Below are 20,399 nucleotides of genomic sequence, written 5' to 3'. Positions count from 1 at the left end.
CTTCTTGCTCTCTCTAAGCTTTTTTCTATTTCTCTTTCTTACTTTTATTACGCACAGCACTTCAAAGCATTTCTCAGTGTAGAAATGCTAGCCAAGAAGGGAGCAGAAAACAACATTAGAATTTCACTTTATAGATCATCCTCCTAGTAAATTAGTTCCTCTTCTATTTGATGATTGTAAAAGGAAAGTTACATCCCGAATAGTGTATGTGATGTAGATTTCTTTTTCTGTTTCTTGGGCGTTAAGTCCCATATTCTTAACAAAAAAAAACTACAAAGCAAATACTACAAAGCCAAAACCAACACTAAACATAAACAAAACATAAAACACAGGATAATATTCACTTTAATATTATCTCTCTTTAAACTTTTAAGTTAAACTTAGCATAAATAAATAAAGCATAAAACACAAGATAATATTCACTTTAATATTACAATAAAGCTCTACATCCAAGTCATTTAACCAACTAAATCCAACTAAGTTGCTATCACTTAATTCAGCTCCATGCGCCACTATCTCTAACAACCTTTTAACTTAACACACGACTATATATAACTGTCTTTTTTATGCGGATTTTGTTTTTCTTTTCAAATTTTCTCAACGTTTTATGTGTTATCTATGTTCTCTTCCTTATCTACGTTCTTTACATTCTCTTCCTTCTTTGCATTCTCTTCGTTCTCTGCGTTCATTCGTTCACGATCAATGCTCTTTGATCTGATTTGAAGATTTTGATCAATTTTTTTTTAAATCAAACTATGAAATCGGGTTTGAATATGTATTTCATTTTCGAAAACAATGAATGATACAAGTTCACACTGTCAGTTGAACTAGGGTGAATTGGATTATAGTTTTAAAACGAATCAAGTGGATGAGGTTTGGTTCGAACATCATTAATGTAGTTTGTTAGTAGTTGATGCTGCTGTAGATGTTTTGTCTATGAGTTGAATAATTTCGTTTTTCTTTGTAAAAATTAGTGTTCATGGTTGAAGGTTTGAATTTGAATAGAATGTTGGAGTTTTGAATTATTTTTTTGATGAATCTATTTATGTTACGTTTAATGGTAGTTTCGGTGCATTTTGAAACACAGTTTGGTGTAATATAGAATTGTTTTTGGTGTCGTACTTATAAGTTTTTGGTGTTTTTTGTGTCCGTTTGTCTCAAAGGTTGGGACACACTTGAAGAAGAAGTTTCTGTTGCTTTTTCTTTTCCCTCTCCTTTTTCCTCATTTTTCTCTTTCATTATAGTTATTGTCATCATCGTTATCTTCTTTTTATATGTATAACAATTCAAATTCATAATTTATCGAATTCCTTAATGATAACGACACACAAACAAACTCAGTTTAAAACTAGTTCATACTACAAGTACACCTTATTCAAATGCAAAATGCACTGCAATTACCTAATGATGACGATACACAAACAAACTCAGTCCAAAACGAGTTTAGACAAAAAATATACCTTATTTAAATCCAGAATGCACCGAAATTACCTAATAAGATGACACACAAACAAACTCAATTCAGAACAAGCACAGACAAAAAAAATTCACCTTATTTAAATCCAGAATACACCAAAATTACTTAATGATAACTGAAAACTCCTCCTCTTAAGTCACCAAAAAAAAAAACTCCTCCTTTTCCTCCTTCTTCTTCTTCATTATCATTGTCATCTTCTTTTTTTTTTCTTGTTCAATTTTTTCTTCTTGTTTTTCCTACTCATTTACCCTTTTAACAAGAATAAAAACAAGAAAAAATCAAACAAAGAAGAAAAAAACGTATAATGATGCAAAATACTAGGAAGATGAGGAAGAAAAGAAAAACATGCAGCAACAACAATAAAAAAACGACGATGGGAAGGAAACACACGAAGAAGAATGAGGAGGAGGAACGCGAAAAAGAAGATAAAGGAGAATGAAAGGTACGCAGGAACTGTTTCACATAGTTGGAGCGCTTATTCACGCTCCACTAATAAAATTGATTTTTGTTAAATTTGGACCAACATAATTAAATTTGATTATTAAAAAAAACTTAGATGTATAACATAATTTTAATATTATTTTTCTTTATACTTCTAAGTTATACTTATTAAATAATAATGTGTAGAAAGTTAAATAAGAATGTATTTACGCGCACACACAATACAAAATATATTTCTATAATCATGTGAAACCTAAAATGGTCATCATTAACACAATTAAATCTAAATATATCAGAAAACATTTAATTCATTTTATAAATAACTATTTCATTATGGACACAATTAAATACAAATGTCATAAAAATATTTAATTCCTATTATAAATAACTAAAAAGTCAAATGCAACCAAGGTATAATAAATAATTTATTTATAATAAAACTATAAATATTTTACACGGAAAAGCAAATAAAATGTGGTAATTAATATAGTTGCCTAAAAACGTTTTCCTTTGCTAACAGAGGACTAGTCACGTTTTTATGCTTATCAGCAATATGTACGGATATGATACTAATTAATGTTGCAAAATTTACATTGCATTTAGACGGACTAAAAAATTTAGATATAAAAATAGTATAAGTGATATATCTTAATATAGTCATTTTTAGTATTTTTTAAAATTATGGGAGGTACACAAATTCGACTGTCTGATTTGTGTTTAAAAAGAATTAGAGTACATAAATCGGACCGTTTGATTTCTGTACCCTAAATTTTTTAACTTTTTTTTAACACAAATCGGACTGTCTGATTTCTACTTCTATAATTAAACGGTTTCACATTTAAAAATAATATCTCAACCGTGCATATTTCAAAAAAGCACTGTTACCATTCTAATATCAAAAACAAAAAAAGTGTTGTAGACTCTCACATTTTCTGTGTTATCTGTGTTTTCTTATTTTTCTGCTTTTTTTCTATATTCTTTTCGTTCTCTGCATTTGTTCACGATCATGCTCTTTGATCTGATTTGAAGATTTGATCAATTTTTTTTAAAAAAGCTGCGAAATCAGGTTTGAACAGATATTTTGTTTTCAAAAACAATGAATGATACAAATTCACACTGTTAGTTGAACCAGGGCGAATTAGATTATTGTTTTGAAACAAATCAAGTGGATGAAGTTTGGTTCAAACCTGGTTAATATAGTTCGTTAGTAATTGATGCCGGTGTAGTTGTTTTGTCTATGAGTTAAATAATTTCGTCAGTATTCATGGTTGAAGGTTTGATTTTGAATGGAATGTTGGAGTTTTGAATTGTTTTTTCGATGAATATATTTATCTTACGTTTAATGGTAGTTTCAATGCATTTTAAAACACAATTTGGTGTAATATAGAATTGTTTTCGATGTCTGTTTATAAGTTTTCGGTGTTTTTTCCGTTTGGCCCAAAGGTTGGGATGACTTTTAACACACTTGAAGAAGAAGTTGCTGCTGCTTTTTCTTCTCTTTCTCCTTTTTCCTCATTTTTCTCTTTCATTATAGTTATTGTCATCATCGTTGTCTTCTTTTTATATGTATAACAAATCAAATCCATAATTTGTCGAAATTTCTTAATGATGACGACACACAAACAAACTTAGTTAAAACAAGTTCAGACTACAAGTACACCTTATTTAAATCTAGAATGCACCGCAATTATCTAATGATGACGACACACAAACAAACTCAGTTCAAAACAAGTTTAAACCAAAAGTACACCTTATTTAAATCTAGAATGCACCGAAATTACTTAATGATGATAACACACAAACAAACTCAATTCAGAACAAGCACAAACAAAAAATTACCTTATTTAAATCTAGAATGCACTAAAATTACTTAGTTAACGTTTGTTTTAATGTATTGAGACAGAGTCTGGGAGACTAGGACTCAGTATCATGTTTGTTGGCTCAAAGACTGATACTAAAATTTCAGTCTCTGTTTTCAAAATTCCAGTATTTTAGTACCTCTAAAACGTAGAAGCATAGGAGACTGAAATTTTTTAGGATGGAGATTGAAACTTTAATAACATTTTATACCAAAAAATATCTTCATTTCAATTAATTAATTCTAACTTTACCTTTTGTGTAAATTAAATTAGGACTTCATTTTTATTTCAATCTCTGTCTTCTACTTTACACCAAATACAATACTGAGACTTATTTCAATCTTTGTCTCTCAATCTCTATCTCTCAATCTCAGTCTTTCAGTCTTTGTCTCTCTTCCAAACGTTACTTTAATGATAACTCAAAACTCCTCCTCTTTCTTCTTCTTCTTCATCGTTATCATTATCATCTTCTTCTTTTCTTGTTCATTTTTTATTCTTATTTTACATTTTCATTTACTCTCTTAACAAGAATAAAAAAAGAAAAAATCAAACAAAGATTAAAAAGAAACACATAATGATGCAAAAATACTAGGAAGAGGAGGAAGAAAAGAAAAAACACAGCAATAACAATAAAAGAATGATAATGAGAAGGAAACATACGAAGAAGAAGAAACCCGAAGAAAAAAGAGAAAAAATGCAAAGAACAAGGAGAATAAAAGGAACGCGAGAACCGTTTTACGTAGTTAGAGCGTATTTTCATATTCCACTAAAAAAACTGATTTTTGTTGAATTTGAACCAACTAAATTAGATTTAGTTACCAAAAAGACTTGGATGTGTAGTATAATTGTTAATTTTTTTTATACTTTTAAGTTAAACTTATTAAATAATAATGTGTAGAAACTTAAATAAGAATGTATTTACGCATTCGGTACAAAATATATTTCTAGAATGATGTCAAACCATAAAATGGTCATCATTAACACAACGAAATCTAAATATATCAGAAAACATTTAATTCATTTTATAAATAACTATTTCATTATTGACACAATTAAATACAGATTTATCATAAAAATATTTAATTCCTATTATAAATAACTAAGAAGTCAAATGCAACTAAGGTATAATAAATAATTTATTTATAATAAAACTATAAATATTTTACACGGAAAAGCAAATAAAATGTGGTAATATAGTTGCCTAAAAACGTTTTCCTTTGCTAACAGAGGACTAGTCACGTTTTTATGCTTATCATCAATATGTACAGATATGATACTAATTAATGTGGCAAAATGTACAGTGCATTGTAGACTGTCACTGTATGACTGTAGTACTGGGTTTTTAATCCAAAACAAAAATTATACAAGTAAGTGAACTTTTTACCAACTTTGACCATGAACCTTGTCCCTCGCAAAGACCTTTGCAAAAAGAATTCGAACGTTAATTAGGCCTAAATAAATGTGAAAATATCTGGGGTGAGTTTCTTTTACCAAAGTCCAAACACTGAAACAAAAGGAAAGTAAACATATAAAGGAAAAAAGAAAAAAAAATATGATGCAAAGTGTAAAGAAGGAAGGGAAGGGGATGGCTGTGTAAAAAAGAACTAGTCCCTCTTGAATCTTGATGGATGGTGCATGAGCTGTTTTGTTGCAAAAACACAAAAGGAGATTCAGTCAAAAAAACAACAGGTCCACCACTTGAGGGGTAATTATGTCCATTTAGAAGGGCTAAGACTGTAATCGTGCATACATGCCGGAAAGCATAGCCGTTTTTTATTTCCGTGTGTGAATGCTTGAAAAATGAAATCAAAATGACAAAATCCACCCGTTGCTTACATTGCGTGAGACCAATTCTTATTATACAAAAGCCCTTGGATTCTTCTTTTATTTTCAGAATTGCCCCTCCTCGCTGCTCTCTTAACCTTTGATTTAGTCTCTTGTTTATTTTTTCTCCCTCTCTATTTCTCTCTCTTCTCTTCTTCCTCTGCCCGTGACCATGATTGGAGGTAAGGAACTTCGTAATGGTGGTGTTGACTCTGCGGATGAAAGCTCAAGAAGCAAGCTCACAAGGCCGAATTTTGAGCCCAGCAGGGAGTACCCGGATAAGAAAGGTGTTGAATTTCTGAGAGATTCAGAGATGGGTGGTGTTCACTCAAAGCCCACAAGCAGCAGCATGGTTGGTGGTGCCAGCTCAGGATTGCAAGAACTCACCCTCAGCTACCTCTGCGATGCACAAGGGCTGGGTCTTGCTGCTGATAAGGATATTCCTATTCCTGGTAAGAGCTTATTGCTGAATAATCATTCTTTAGAAAAAGTTGTTAGCCACAAGGGCAAAGAGATTCTTGTTTCCGAGAATTCAAATCATCTTGATGGTGGTAAATTTGTGGAAAGAGATTTCTTGAGCCTGAGTGATACCAGAGAGAATAACTCCTCAAAGCGATCGGTTGAGGAAGAAGAAGAGGAGCAAGAGAGTAATAGGGAGAAGAAGCCAAGGCTTGAGACACTGAATCTCTCTCTTGCTTTGCCTGATGTCTCACTCTCTCTCACCGCTTCAAACGCCTTACAAAACGGTGCTGATCAGCAACAACCACAACCGCTTCGGCCTAAACCTACCAGGCCCTCAACTACAACATGGTCTAATAATGATTGCACAGCTACAGCTTCTTTGTCTTACTCTTACTCTCACCCTTTCTCACACAACCCAAGTTGCTCGCTTACCCGCAATTCAACTGATAATTTTGACTACTCTGTGAGTAAGGATGACCAAATTTGGAATTGTGGGGAGGGGACTAACGGTTCTGTTCACAGTAGGTTCAAGCCAATTGGAGATGGGGTTGGGTTTTCCAATCATGGTGGTGGTATTAGCTCCTTTATGCAGGGAAATAGCCAGTTTAAGACTACTAGTTCGGATAATCATTCCTTTTTCCCTTCTGAATTGCCTGCCAGACCAAGATTTGAAGCTCAATCTGGGGACTCGAGGGGTAGGAATTCCGAGAATGTGAGATTCTTGGAAGGGTTAGATGGTGGGGGGAAGATGAAGAAGCTCTCAAGGCCTGAGAGGATCCTGAGGGAAGTTGTTTCTGAGTCTGTTCCCGCCGCAGCACTGATGATTCAGGAGCTTGCTGATGAAGTCATAGCTTCAACCAAGGAATACCTGAAGAATCTCATTGAGAAGCCTGACAAGAAAGATGAATTGGTCAGCCTACAAAGCAGGCTTGAAAGGAGATCTGACCTCTCCAAAGAGACTCTTTCCAAGTGCCATAAGGTGCAGTTGGAGATTCTGGTTTCTGTCAAGATGGGGCTTGCAAACTTCTTATCTGGTAAAATTCAATTATCTGAGATGGTAGAGGTTTTCTTATATAGGAGATGTAGGAATGTTAACTGCAAGAGTCTGCTTCCTGTTGATGACTGTGACTGCAAGATTTGCTCAGGGAATAAGGGATTTTGTAGTTCTTGTATGTGTCCTATTTGTTTGAACTTCGATTGCGCAAGCAATACTTGTAGTTGGGTTGGTTGTGATGTTTGTTCCCATTGGTGCCATGCTGTCTGTGGCATTCAGAGGAACCTCATCAAGCCCGGGCCGAGCTTGAAGGGACCTGCGGGGACCTCAGAAATGCAGTTTCATTGTATTGGCTGTGGACATGCTTCTGAAATGTTTGGGTTTGTTAAGGATGTGTTCATGTGTTGTGCAAAGGATTGGGGACTTGAAACCTTGATGAAGGAGCTCGACTGTGTGAGGAAGATTTTTAGGGGAAGTGAAGACCGTAAAGGGAAAGAATTGCATGTCAAAACTGATGACATGCTGTTAAAGCTTCAAACTAAAATGGCTTCTCCTTCGGATGCCTGCAATTATATCACACAATTTTTCAACTGTAAGTCTCTGGACTATGGTGTTTGGTTCTATCCAATTTGCTTGTTCTTCTCGGAATTTGTTTTGCCTGTGTTCCTTACCATGTTTGCTTGTGTTTTCCTGCATCGAAATTAATTATAGGTATTCATGTTGGATATTTATTTTCATCCTAGGCTGTCATTTTTTCAGTGTGTCATTGGTGATAACATATACTCCTGACATTCGAAGAGGAATGTTCTATTGGTATTATTGAAATGCCTATACACAAATCAAATTTAACTTGGTTATTGCTTAGCTTTTCTGTTACCTAATCATCACTCTTATGTGTGTTCATACCCATATCTAAACCATGATTTTGCTGACAAACAGATGCAGATAACTTGCCAGACTTTCCCCTTTCTGCCATATCTGCAAAGGATATAGCATCATCTCAATCCAACATTACGAAAGACACACCATCTCTTCCAAAAACTAGTTCCTTAATGCCTAAATATGCTTATGACATGAGCTATTCTAGGCCACATTCTGGTGCCTTGCCAAATGATCTTCATCAAAAGGACTTCAAAGCTTCCATATTAAGTGAACTAAAAACTGAGGCTGATTTCCAACTGGGGGCTTTGCTAAGGAAAGGTGGACTTGACAGCTTGGAGAGCATTGTGCGGATAAAGGAGGCGGAAGCGAAAATGTTTCAGACGAAGGCGGATGAAGCAAGGAGGGAGGCAGAAGGGTTCCAGAAGATGATCAGGACAAAGACCGCGCAGATGGAAGAAGAGTATGCCGAAAAGCTAGCCAAACTGTGTTTGCATGAGACTGAGGAAATGAGGAGGAAGAAACTAGAAGAACTCAAAGTCTTGGAAGGTTCCCATTATGATTACTATAAGATGAAGAAGAGAATGCAAGATGAGATAGATGGTTTATTGGAGAGAATGGAGGCAACAAAGCAGCAATGGGTTTAATTTTTGTTTTGTCTTATATTTTTTCTTAGTTCAGAATACTGCTAAAAATGTGTGTAATTTATTGGTCTGCTGCTATGGTATTCTGGTTATTCCCAGAATGAATTATTTTCAATTGATAAGCTAAACTCTTTTTGTCTTTTAAGTTTTTGGTGTGTTGGTTTTTTTATTTATTCTTTTAATCATAAACTGAGAGGGGGCATAACTGCATAAATCTGAAGCTGAACAAATACTCTGCTTCCCCTGCTCTGTCTTTTGGTCTTCAACACCATTAGTGTTAATGATGAGGGTATGTGGAGGAGAAATGTACATAATCTATTTCCCTTAAAGAAGTTGAGTTGTCATAATCTACTTTTGTGCACTTAAAGAAACAAATATACTGTGACGAAGGTGCAGAGAAGAAAGCTGTTTGACATGATTAGTATTATTTTATTATCAGTGTTGGTGGATGGAGCATAAAGGAGGATAATGCTAAGCAGCCACTTTGGCCTACATATTAATATTTCTTTGCTTACCGATGATTGTGGCTTCTGCACCACCACCTTAATTAATTAACAAGATTAAGCAGTGTTTTTGCACTTGCAGTATTGGAACATGTTCACAAAAGTAGATAATGAAAGAGAATCTGAATACTTTCTTGGTTGCAATCATATCAGTACTGTGTGGGTGTGGCATTTGACCTATCAAATCAGATTGTATTTCATATGGCTTTTATTCTTGATTTTGACAATAAATCTTACATAAAGTATTTGTTAATTAAAAATTACTATTTACTTATTAACATCAGTCATTAAAATCAATATATTTAAATATAAATATATATAATTAATCTATTTTTAATATATATTTTATATTTTTTTATATATTTTATAATAATAACAAATTTTATTAATTAATTTTAATATACACTTAACATAATCATTTTATAACATTGAATATTCTCATTGAATTATGATACTTAAATATTAGTGGTATTCCCAATGTGATTAAAATAATGCTCCACCATAGTAACAACATTGAGTAAACTATTGGTTTTTTTTTCCCAATATTTATGATAAATTCAAAAGTTGTTCCTAATTTTAAATTACCTATTTGAATTTTTAACGTTTTAAACTCGTACTGTTAATAATATGTTAACAGTGTAATATATCAATTTTTTAATTATATTTATTATTCAATAATTAATTAATTAATTAATTTTATAATAATTTAAATTTAGATTTCATAATAAAAGCTAGAAGATAATATACTTAAAAAATTAACATATCTAATTTAAAATTTAAAAATATTAATTTTAGTAAATTTTTAATTGAGAATAAATAATTTTTTAAGATATAGATATATAGTCATAATTAATTCTATATTTATTAAATTTGAATAATCTTTGACTATATGAAAAGATAAAAAAATGGGCTTTATTCTTTGAGTTTGGTATAAAATCAAATTTAAATTTAATTAGGTAGATAAATTTGTTACAAATTTATAGTAGAAAATTGTGCTATAATCAATCAGGCTGACATACTAACAATATTTCATAAATATATCTCAAGCTACTGTTATTCGATTGACTTTTTTAAAGTTCGTTTTAAAAGTAACTCAATTCTTTATAAATTGTTATCTAATAAGTATTTTCAGATTCCAAACATAGAAAACTTTATAGGACTTACAAATGACAATTCAGATTGAAGATTTTATCTAAATGCGAGTTAGATTTTCATATCGTAATATGCACATATCTAAGAGCCATTTAAGTCCTTCCTTTCTCATTCTATTCTTCTTTTTTATACAAAAATGCTAAGTATTATCTCTACCGATTGTCTCGTGTACTTTTATCACTTTATTATTAAAAAAAAAAAAAACTCTTATCTTTTCTCATTTTCTTACTCTCATTCTAAATTCTTCGCAAAACTATTACAAATTCCATTCATATATTATTTAAGATGGTATTCTCTCTGAACTGTACTAATAATAATGACCATAAATATGAAAACGCCAATTCTTTTCTACAATGAAGCCAACATAGACTTTCTACAATAAAACCAATATGAACTTAGAGATTTGCATAGAATTCGTATCTTTTGCAATCTCAATATTTATATTGAATTTTTCGATCGAGTAAGATGTTTCTATCATCATAACTCATCATTTATTTATTTTTCGTATGTTTTTATTAATAGTTTATGATTTATCGGCTTCTAATCAAATTTTAATCATCCTGAATTTTAATCTCATATATATACCTAGAAGAATGACATCTATCTCTTAGCCAAAAAGTCATACCTACATCAAAATACACACAAAGTGTGGCCATAGAACAAATTTTTCTTCGTTAATAATCATGCCTATTTAATTTACATTGAAAAATATGTAAAATTTCTACGAATTTTACTGGAAATAGGAATTTTATACTATTTTTTTATGTGTCATACCTTAAATATTTCTTAAAATATAAATACTAGCATTACATGTTATTATATGATATTTTTTTATTACATACATATTAAGTATTATAATAACCATCTTATGTGTATTAAAAAACTCAGAAAATGATCCTTCGTTAAAGGATCCTAAAGACAAGATAATTGGAGTGATCCTTTAGTAAGAGAAGATGATTGACAAGCTCTTAAAATAAAAACCTTAAGTAAAAAAAGGGAACTCTCATAAATTTTATACACGGTTTGAGTTCAATATCCTCCCAAGTTAAAGTAATATTGAAAGAATGTTTAAGAAAAAATAAGATCAATTTTATGCATTGCAATAGGGTTTATGTCAACAAGGGATTCTTTTCGGTTCAAATAAGGAGAAGTTAGGAGAATGTCAAAAGAAACCAAGTAAAGGTTATTGTATGTACATTCTGTATGATTTAACATAGGCATTTCAATCATAAATCACATAAGTCGTAACATAAGTAAATGAAAAACATCTAAAAATTACACCACTCCGACTAACAAGAACTTTTGAAAATAGTAATAGAACAACATTGCATTTTCATTGTTTTTATTTTTAAAACTCGAAGTGGCCGAGATAGATATGATGACACCATATAGATAAACTATTGAAAAACCTTTGTTTCTTATCCCTCTCCCAATACCATCTTCAAGAGCAATACGCTATTTGATTGAGTTAAAAAGACCAATACATTATAAGATAATTAGGAATTGAATATTAAAGATATAGACATGGAAGATCAAGCACTTGCTCAAATTCATACTAAGAATGGAAGACAAGCGATTGTTTTAGTCATAGTTATGCAAGGTGAGAGAGTTAGAATTTTTTATATGTCGTGTTTGATTTTTATTGAGTGACTACAATTATAGCTATGCTGTTTAATTTTTTTTATGATGATTATTTGGTATGAATAAAGTTTGTCATTATTTTTGTTTTTATAGTATCTTCTGTGTTAGTATTATTACTAGATTCACTTATATTTCCCAACTAGTAATGATTCTAATGATTAAGATTCTCACTATTTTCAAATGACTTTCGAAAATAAAAACTGATTATCCACTATTTTTTATATAAATTATTTTATATAAAGATTTTATTTCAAAAATTTTATAAAAATTTGAGTATTAACAATCAATATAATTTAAATAAGGCTTAAGCCCAATTTAAAAATATTAGAATCAAATAAGATCAACCATTGGGAATAAAAACGATATATTACTCTTAGAGAAACCTATCAAATCAAGGAAAATGAAAGTAAATTTTAATGGAATGAATTGCATTACAAATTCAAAATTTTTACTCATCATAGAATATTTATAGAATGACTACCAGATAAACTTTTGGAAAAAAAAAAGAGCATGATACATATACATAATACTTCTTTAATATTTAATTTAAATAATTTTTTAACTTTAAAATAAATTTAATTTTATTCTTTAATAATATCAATTTTTTAGATACATAATTATTCAATTATTTTTTAATCATATCTAAATAAATTAGTCATCATAAGATACTTGTAGAATGACTAATACATAAATTTGTACATAAAAAAAACCAAATAATTCTTCTAAAAATAATATATTGTCTTGTTCCTAATATTTTTATCTTATTTAAATCATCTCAGTATTGTCTTACTAAATTCTATTAACAAATTTCTAACTACATATAATATTAAGACGATTTTAAAGATGTTAAAAACAATCTTATATTACCCCAATCATTATAGACAAAAACCATATTTTTCTCTAAAAAAAATTCTTTATCTTTTTATTTGCCAATCACTAACACTAAGCTAGTTGTGTCAGACTCATGGTGATTCTCAACCCTCTCCAAGTGTTTGGAATTCGAGAGGAAAAATTAGAGCTAAAAAAAAAAAGAATTAGACTTAAATTAGTTTATAGGTCAATTACATATTTAAAAGTCACTAAAAATAGAACAATTTTATTCTTATTTGACATTTTTTTCAAGTTGTGAACGCATCATGACTCAATTTAGTGTGTATGCTGTTAGTAGCAGTGGCAGCAGCAGCTAGCATTGCTTATGGTGATTGGAGCTACAAATAGAATCAGAATATGGACGAAGGAAAAAGTAAGCAAGGAAGGGATATTGTTACAGGTGTGTTGAGAAATCAGGAAGTGAGAGTATGCATCCAAATCCAAATAATGTAACAGTATCGTATGTGAACAATCCAAAATTAAAAATATTATTTATATATGAAAATTACTTATTAATATATTCATATATAAATATAAATATGATTTAATTTATTTTTAATATATATTTTATATTAATAACTAATTTTAGTAATTAATTTGATATATATGAAATCTAGAGGTTGGTGAGTTGAGACTTACCGCAGAATGCGAGTGAGTTTGCTTTCATGTAAACATAATCGGTGGGGACCACTTTCTAGGTAATGGAATCGGAAGTGGGGCAGGGGCAGTTCCACCAACAAAAGAAAATAATATATTATAAGCCCAATTAGAAATTAAAAAAAAAATCCATATGATTTAGTTCATTAGACGAATTTAACTATTATCTATCTGACTTTTTTTATCAACCTCTTTGAGGAAGATTTTGATTCGGCTAAACATGTTATGTGTGAATTGTAACGGTCATGCTTGGGCCGTGTTTAGTGTGGGTTTTTTCCTTCAGAGTTGCCCTCAGGGCTCCTTTGTTAGGCCATACCCTTAGGCCCACAAAATATAAAAAGGTAATGGAAAAAAGGGGGAGCTTTGAGGCATTTTTTATGGCCTCAAAGTGGCGTTGGAGCTAGGCATGAGGAGAATGGTGATATAAGTTCATTCCTTGGAAGTTAATGACATCACAAAAAGTCAACAAGAGTCCCAAATTCATGATACTCTCCTAAGAGACATTGTAGAATTTAAGAAGAGGCCCTGGCCTCTAAAATTCCAGCATACGTTAAAAGAAGATAATTCTTGTTGGATAGCTAAATATCCACCTGCTGTTTTTTTTTTCTTTTACGGTATTTTTTAGTTTGACAGATAAAAAAACTAATCGGTCACGAATTAAAATTTATTTAAGAATTTATTATTAGCTAGTAAATTATTGTATGTATAAGATAAATTTAAATTTCTATACTTATTTAAATAAATTAACTACTAAATCAATCCAACTTAATTTTTACACCAAATTAATTTTAAATGGAATATGACTCCCATAAGTTAGTTTTCATTTTTGGACTTAGGCCCGTTAGTTTACCCCCCAAAACATAACATTCTAATTATAAGGGAGTAAAAGTCACGTATAATGGGAATACCAAAAAAAAGTCACGTATAATGGTGTACAATAAAAAAAGTCACATATAATTCAAATAACAAATTTAATCGTGAATGTCTTTTATTTTACAATTCCGCTAGGAAGATAAGAAGAATTTAAATAATATGAATAATAGGCTACAAATTTAGTCTAATACAAAAAAAAAAGTAACAATATTCTTCAAATTACTTAAATAAAAAAAATCCACACATAAATAATTAACCATTTTAAACTCTAATTTACCAAAATATTTTACCCAAACATCCTCTTTTCTCCAAATCGTCTGTCACCCTCTCATTCGTCGGACACCAACCTCGTGGTATCTGAAAAATTTACAATAGATCCAAATTCAACAAACAACCATCCAGATAGTTATTAAAACAACTATCCAACTACTTAATGAAATGAACATCCAGCATTTGTTAATTATATATACTTAAAATTAACCATCCTCATAAGATTTACAATAACTATCTGCCAACTTATTAAACTGAACATCCATCAATAGACACGTGAGGGGAAGGCATGAGTGCGATTGTAGCTGCAGGTGGCGTCAGCACGGCTGGTGGAGAGGGGGTACAACGGCAAAAGGGATTTAGAGAGGGAGGCCTTGAGTGCCCTATGAAATGCAAAGCCAGGAAGATTGATGGCCATGGATTTCATTCCTAGATTTAAGATTGTGTTCAAGTTGTCCACCATGCCAAGGTCAACGTAATCATGATCATGAAAGCCAAAAAAAGATGGTGGTGAAAACCTTGAATGCGAGCTTCCTCATCTCAACCAAGAACTCAAAGGGTTTGTCCTTGCTGCTCAACTCATGGAGAGTCTTAACAGAAATATCCTCTATGAGACCAACATACGTGGACAAGGCGTCATGGCCAGTCATCAAAGCAGTGGTTAGATGGCGAAGGCACTTGCACTTGGTGTAAACCCCGCGTAATTAGTAAATAATTAGTCAATAAATTAATTATTAATCAAAAGAATGAGAAAATTAAATTTTATTAATCCAAAGAGGTAGAAATATTAAAAATACGAATTTTAGCAACCGAGTTAACAGGTCAAACCGATTGAACTGGATCAACATTGAGTCCAAGACCCAACCCAACTCAATAACACTCATGTGCTTCGGCTCATTTTTTCCCTCAATCACATTGAATCACATTGAAAAGGGGGAAGAACAAGGAGAAAACCTCAAAACTCTTGCTTCAATTACAAATTCACATAACTTTCAATCCGAAATTTCAATCGCCGCACCGTTTGCAGCCACGCGACCATCGCGTTGAGTTATACAAAGCCCACTAACCAATTTGGTAAGAATATTGCAACTTCACCCTCAGTCTCTCTTTCTCCCCAATTTCGAAAATTGAAATATTGGGTAAGGAGGTTTGTGGTTCTTTTGGTGATTTAGGATCAAATTAACTTAAGAAAATTAGTGGTCTTGTTCAATTGATGCATGGATAAGGTGAGAACCCTCAAATCTCCTATGAATTGTGAGTTAGTAAGCTTTGATATTGATTATAGTGATATGTTATGGAAATAGATTGAATTATATTGATTTGGAGTTCATTGATGATGTTGAGAGCTTGATTTTAGATCTTGTTGGCTGGAATTATGTTTGTTGAGGCTTTGGGGCTGTGAACACTTGAGAAACGGTGAAATTGAGGTGTCTTTGGCTTAGGGAGAAATGGTCAAGGTATGATTTTGGTTTCTTGTATATAATATATAATATTTCGTGAAAACGTAGGTTAGACGACCATAGGATAGATTGGAATGTGTAAGTATGTTAAAGTTTAGTAACCTTGATAGAAATATGGAACTATGTTGAGAATGAGTTAATGAATGATGATATTGTTGATTGTTGATGCTGATATTTGATGATTATAATGTATTATGATGAGCATGAGTTATATTGTTTGGATTGTTGGATTATGTGGAAGGAAATTGAATGTAATTGAGTGATTGGTTGAAACGATTGGTTTTGAGAAAGAAGTTTAGTAAAATAGAGGTTTGGCAATTTTTTTGCAAAAAAAAATAATAATAATTTTAGCGGGTTATAACTCGGCTTTCGAACACTCAAAATTTTCTAAACTTGTTTTAAAAGAAATTTGGGTCCATGAAATTTACGCCGTTCGAAGAACGAACTAAAAATGATTTTTAACGAAAGAGTTATGTGCGTTTAAAGTTTGGTGTGTGAAAGTAAATTCTGCAGAACTTAGCAGCTTTTTAACCTTTTTGTAGGACTCGTATACGCGGACACACACGCGACGCAGACATTTGGCCCTATCAAGACATCTCGCGTACGCGGGCGTGTGCATGCGTACGCAAGAGGGGAGTTTTACAGGCTCACATACGCAGGCAAGTTCCACGCGACGCGAGACCTGCCCCCTGTCTAAGGGGTTTTCGAGTACGCGAACAATGGTCGCGTACGCGAGTTTTGCAAATGACACCCCACGTACGGGAGACATGACATGCGTACGCGGAACCCTGTTTTTGGAGAAAAGTAGATTTTTGTGATTTTAAACCATTTTCTAACTTCCAAACCTTTATAGTTACCTCTTTTAGTTCCAAATTTAGTTTCTATTCATAGGGAGAGGGGTGGACCTTGAAAGGCCAGGGTGTTGACTTGGTGGCAAAGAAATATCGTGAAGTGGAGATTTATGTTTGAAAAGTGCTGAAACACTGAATATATGATGATTAATGGCTAATATGATAATGAACAATTGAATATGAATGATTATTTTGGCTTGAGCACTTCTTTTTATCTGAGATATGAGTTTTCCTGGGTAGATGTAGTGGCTAGCCGCCACTTGCTCCAGGTTGAGACTCGATACTCTGTTGACCCTATGTCGCAAGATGTGGTCAGACACTTTAACTCTCCGGAAATTCTCCCAATGAGATGAATTTGATGATTGATTGTAAAAGCTATGTATTGACTCTTGGAAATGCGTGCACGGAGGGACAGTCCAAAGTTAGCTATCGAACATGTCGGATTTGACTACATAATCGACAAATGAGACTCATCAACCATAGAACAGACATACATCATATGTATTTGTCTGTTTTGTTTAAATTTGTATGATGTGGAATTGCCTACTTGATAATCTATACTTAACTGCTATATGATCTGTTTATGGTGAAATTGGATGTAATCCTACGTAATATAAATGTGCATAATTACTAAACCTAATTTTTAAAATTTAAATTTTGAAATTAAATAATTAATTAGAAATTTATTTTTTAATTCTTTTTTTTAAATATATTATTCATATTGTTCACACATAAAATTATTTTCTCTTATCCATTTACAGTTTTTTTTTTAATTTTAGAGGATTTTTTTTAAAAAAAATAATTTAAAATCACTCCTTCATCAGTCATTTTATATAGAAATACGTAGTTAATATATTATAAAATTTTTTAAACAAATGTAATTATTCTATTATGACAATTTGGTTCTTCTAATATATTATTATTTAACTAAAAAATATATTTATAAATATTAATATACACAAGTATATAATGATCGTTTATTTTTTAATGCACAAATAATTTTAACATTCGTGAATAATATCAGAGCAACAATTATGTTAAGTGCACAACAAAATTAGCTATTAATATGAAAAAAATATTTGAGTACTATTAAAATTTATTATTTTCTGTTATTACTTTTAGTTATCAAATATCAATTTAATTTTTTTAATTTAATAATCTAACAACATACTTCTAACTTACGCTTAAATATTGATAGCTAATTTTTGTCAAAAAATAATAAATTTTACTGATTTTTTAATATTTTTTAATACAAAATATATGTTAGAATATAAAATTTTTATTAAAAATGAGTTAAACCGTATATATATTACTCATACATAAATATAAATGAGTTAATTTTAGTAATTAATTTTGATTTATAAATAATATTTTTGTGGGAGCAAATAGAGAGTACAAGTGTACAACCTTGATTCTTAAAGTGCAAGAAAGTAACCTCAATCAATAATCCAAATAAAATCAAATGATACAAGCCATTTCGGGTATATCCAAAGAAAGAAATTAAGAGAAAATGGAAATAAATATCAATGGCCATAATGAGCCAAACCAACTGAGATATCGACAAAGACACCAAACAAGAGAATTGCAAGGGCGGTGAAGTTGATCAAATGAGTCTCTCTCTGGTGCGGTAATAGTTTCAACATTGCATACCTATTCATGAAACCCGTCATTGCAGCACATATTGCCATGTACAACAGTGCTCTACCGCCAGCTATGTGCCATGGAGACACTGAAACTCTTGATTCTCGAGCTCCGAACATGAACATTAGTCCACCAAGCCACTGCAAGCCGAACAAGCAGAAGGTACCAAGGCCAATCCATGAGTGGAGGCTGTATACATTAACCAAGTTGACCATATCATGGTACTTGAACACTGCACATATACCAACAATTCCAAGTACTATAGCAATCAAATGAAGCATTGCATGAATCGTCTTTCGTGTTGTCCGTTCTATTGTTACCATGTGGTGTGTCATTATCGCTGCTCACATTTAGTTACCAAAATCAGCCAAGAATCAAGATAACAAAAGGGAGATGAGAAAGAAAGAGAGATAGATACCTTGGCCAACAAGGAAAATGAACCCAAAGTACATCAGAAAAGGGTGAACCTGCAGGGCAGAGTTACATTGAGTTAAGTATGAAATGGAATGCGATTATTAACCTTTTCACAATCTTAATAAAAACCATTACATTGAAGACGCGATCAGGATCTTCAGAATCATACTCGATTCCGCCGCGGTAATGCAGCAACCAAACAAGCAAGAGGATGAGGGCAAGGAAGCCAAACAACTGTGCTAAAGCCAAGGTACTGCTAGAACGCATCGTGTTGGAAGATGATGGAGAATTGAGATTTCAGAAGCCAAAATAAACAATGTTATGCTGCTGCTTCTGCTGTGGTTCAGTCTTATTATAGAGTCTTCCTTTTGATAAAGTTCAATAATCAATAAAAGAAGGAATTGCTTGATCTCTGGTTTTGGAATTTCGAAAACTTTGTGCTTTAGCTAAGCATCTTCTTCTTCTAAAGCCAATTCTAGTAACGTGTAAAGCATATTCTTCTGTCAGATCATTCCATTTTGTCTTTATGTTTATTTCATATTATTCATTGGTCGATTAGCCGTATTCTTCTAAACAATTCTGGAAAGTAAATTTTACATAGGGATTAGTAGTAGTATTGATGAGTTGCAGATACATTTATTGCTTCAAATAAATTATTAGTTTCTTAGCATCCATAAAAGAAGAAAGTAACTCACAAAAATGATCGATTGCTTAACAACTAGAGATGTGAGAAATACGAAGGAAAGGAAAAGAGAAGGGTAGCTATGTTGGTCAAGAAAGGAATGGGGATCCGAGATACAACTTTTACCAGATTTTTTTTTTAGGTTCAAATTTTTATTAGCACCGTATATATATATATATATATAAACAATTATGTTATTTATACATTAAAATCAGTCACTAATATAGAATACATATTAAAATATAAAATATATATTAAAAATAATTTAATCAATATATATTTATATACAAATATATAATAGCTAATTTTTATGTATAAATAATATTTTTTATATATAAAATTCATAACTACTTTAGTATAGTTCAAAAATTAGAAATAAATTACAATTTCTTGTATATTATCACGTAATAAATTTAAATATACCATATTAGAAATAAGAGACTAAATCGAAGAAAATATTTGTGTATTTTGAGTGACTAAGTGTATGAAATTATACAATATAAAAAGGTATTTATAGATGTTAAGAGAATCGTAATAATAAATATTCAGATATATTATATAATTCTAATTGATCCTAATTATATTCTAACAGTATATATATTTAGAATTTAATTTTAGTACACTATTAGTATAAAACATTTTTACACATGTATCTAATCACATAATATTATATTAGCAAAAATCACTACTTTTTACATTAATAGCGTAAACAGTCATCCAAAAAAATGACTGTAATTCTACGACCATATAAAATATTTTATGTTATTTGTGTATTAAAATTAAACTCATATATTTAACATATAAA

The 20,399-nt window shown here is 31.2% G+C and overlaps 2 protein-coding genes across 2 annotated transcripts; one reads left to right on the top strand and one right to left on the bottom strand.

The window, feature by feature from the left end:
• The first annotated feature begins 5,683 nt into the window (after positions 1-5,683).
• LOC130968190 (protein OBERON 3) lies at positions 5,684-8,725 on the top strand. The gene is made up of 2 exons (XM_057893346.1): positions 5,684-7,649; positions 7,997-8,725. Exons 1-2 carry the CDS (start codon positions 5,774-5,776, stop codon positions 8,581-8,583), a joined length of 2,463 nt encoding a protein of 820 aa, XP_057749329.1. The 5' UTR covers positions 5,684-5,773; the 3' UTR covers positions 8,584-8,725.
• A 9,513-nt stretch (positions 8,726-18,238) lies between these two features.
• Positions 18,239-19,227, bottom strand: LOC130970310 (probable transmembrane ascorbate ferrireductase 3). Its single transcript, XM_057896360.1, has 3 exons — positions 19,048-19,227; positions 18,917-18,965; positions 18,239-18,838 (listed from the first exon to the last, which is right to left on the bottom strand). Exons 1-3 carry the CDS (start codon positions 19,177-19,179, stop codon positions 18,381-18,383), a joined length of 639 nt encoding a protein of 212 aa, XP_057752343.1. The 5' UTR covers positions 19,180-19,227; the 3' UTR covers positions 18,239-18,380.
• Between the last annotated feature and the right edge of the window lie 1,172 nt (positions 19,228-20,399).

The sequence above is a fragment of the Arachis stenosperma genome, chromosome 3, assembly GCF_014773155.1.
Source record: "Arachis stenosperma cultivar V10309 chromosome 3, arast.V10309.gnm1.PFL2, whole genome shotgun sequence".
In the NCBI taxonomy this organism is placed as follows: Eukaryota; Viridiplantae; Streptophyta; class Magnoliopsida; order Fabales; family Fabaceae; genus Arachis; species Arachis stenosperma.
The sequence above is the reverse complement of the archived record's forward strand: the minus strand, read 5'-3'. Positions and strand labels throughout refer to the sequence as shown.

Bases quoted from the DNA above. Each gene is read 5' to 3' on its own strand.
- LOC130970310 (XM_057896360.1), bottom strand. From the start codon at position 19,179: ATGCGTTCTAGCAGTACCTTGGCTTTAGCACAGTTGTTTGGCTTCCTT. The intron at 18,966-19,047 runs GTAATGGTTTTT...TCTGCCCTGCAG, and splicing joins ATCCTGATCGCGTCTTCAAT to GTTCACCCTTTTCTGATGTA. The intron at 18,839-18,916 runs GTATCTATCTCT...AAATGTGAGCAG, and splicing joins CATTTTCCTTGTTGGCCAAG to CGATAATGACACACCACATG.
- LOC130968190 (XM_057893346.1), top strand. From the start codon at position 5,774: ATGATTGGAGGTAAGGAACTTCGTAATGGTGGTGTTGACTCTGCGGAT. The intron at 7,650-7,996 runs GTAAGTCTCTGG...GCTGACAAACAG, and splicing joins TATCACACAATTTTTCAACT to ATGCAGATAACTTGCCAGAC.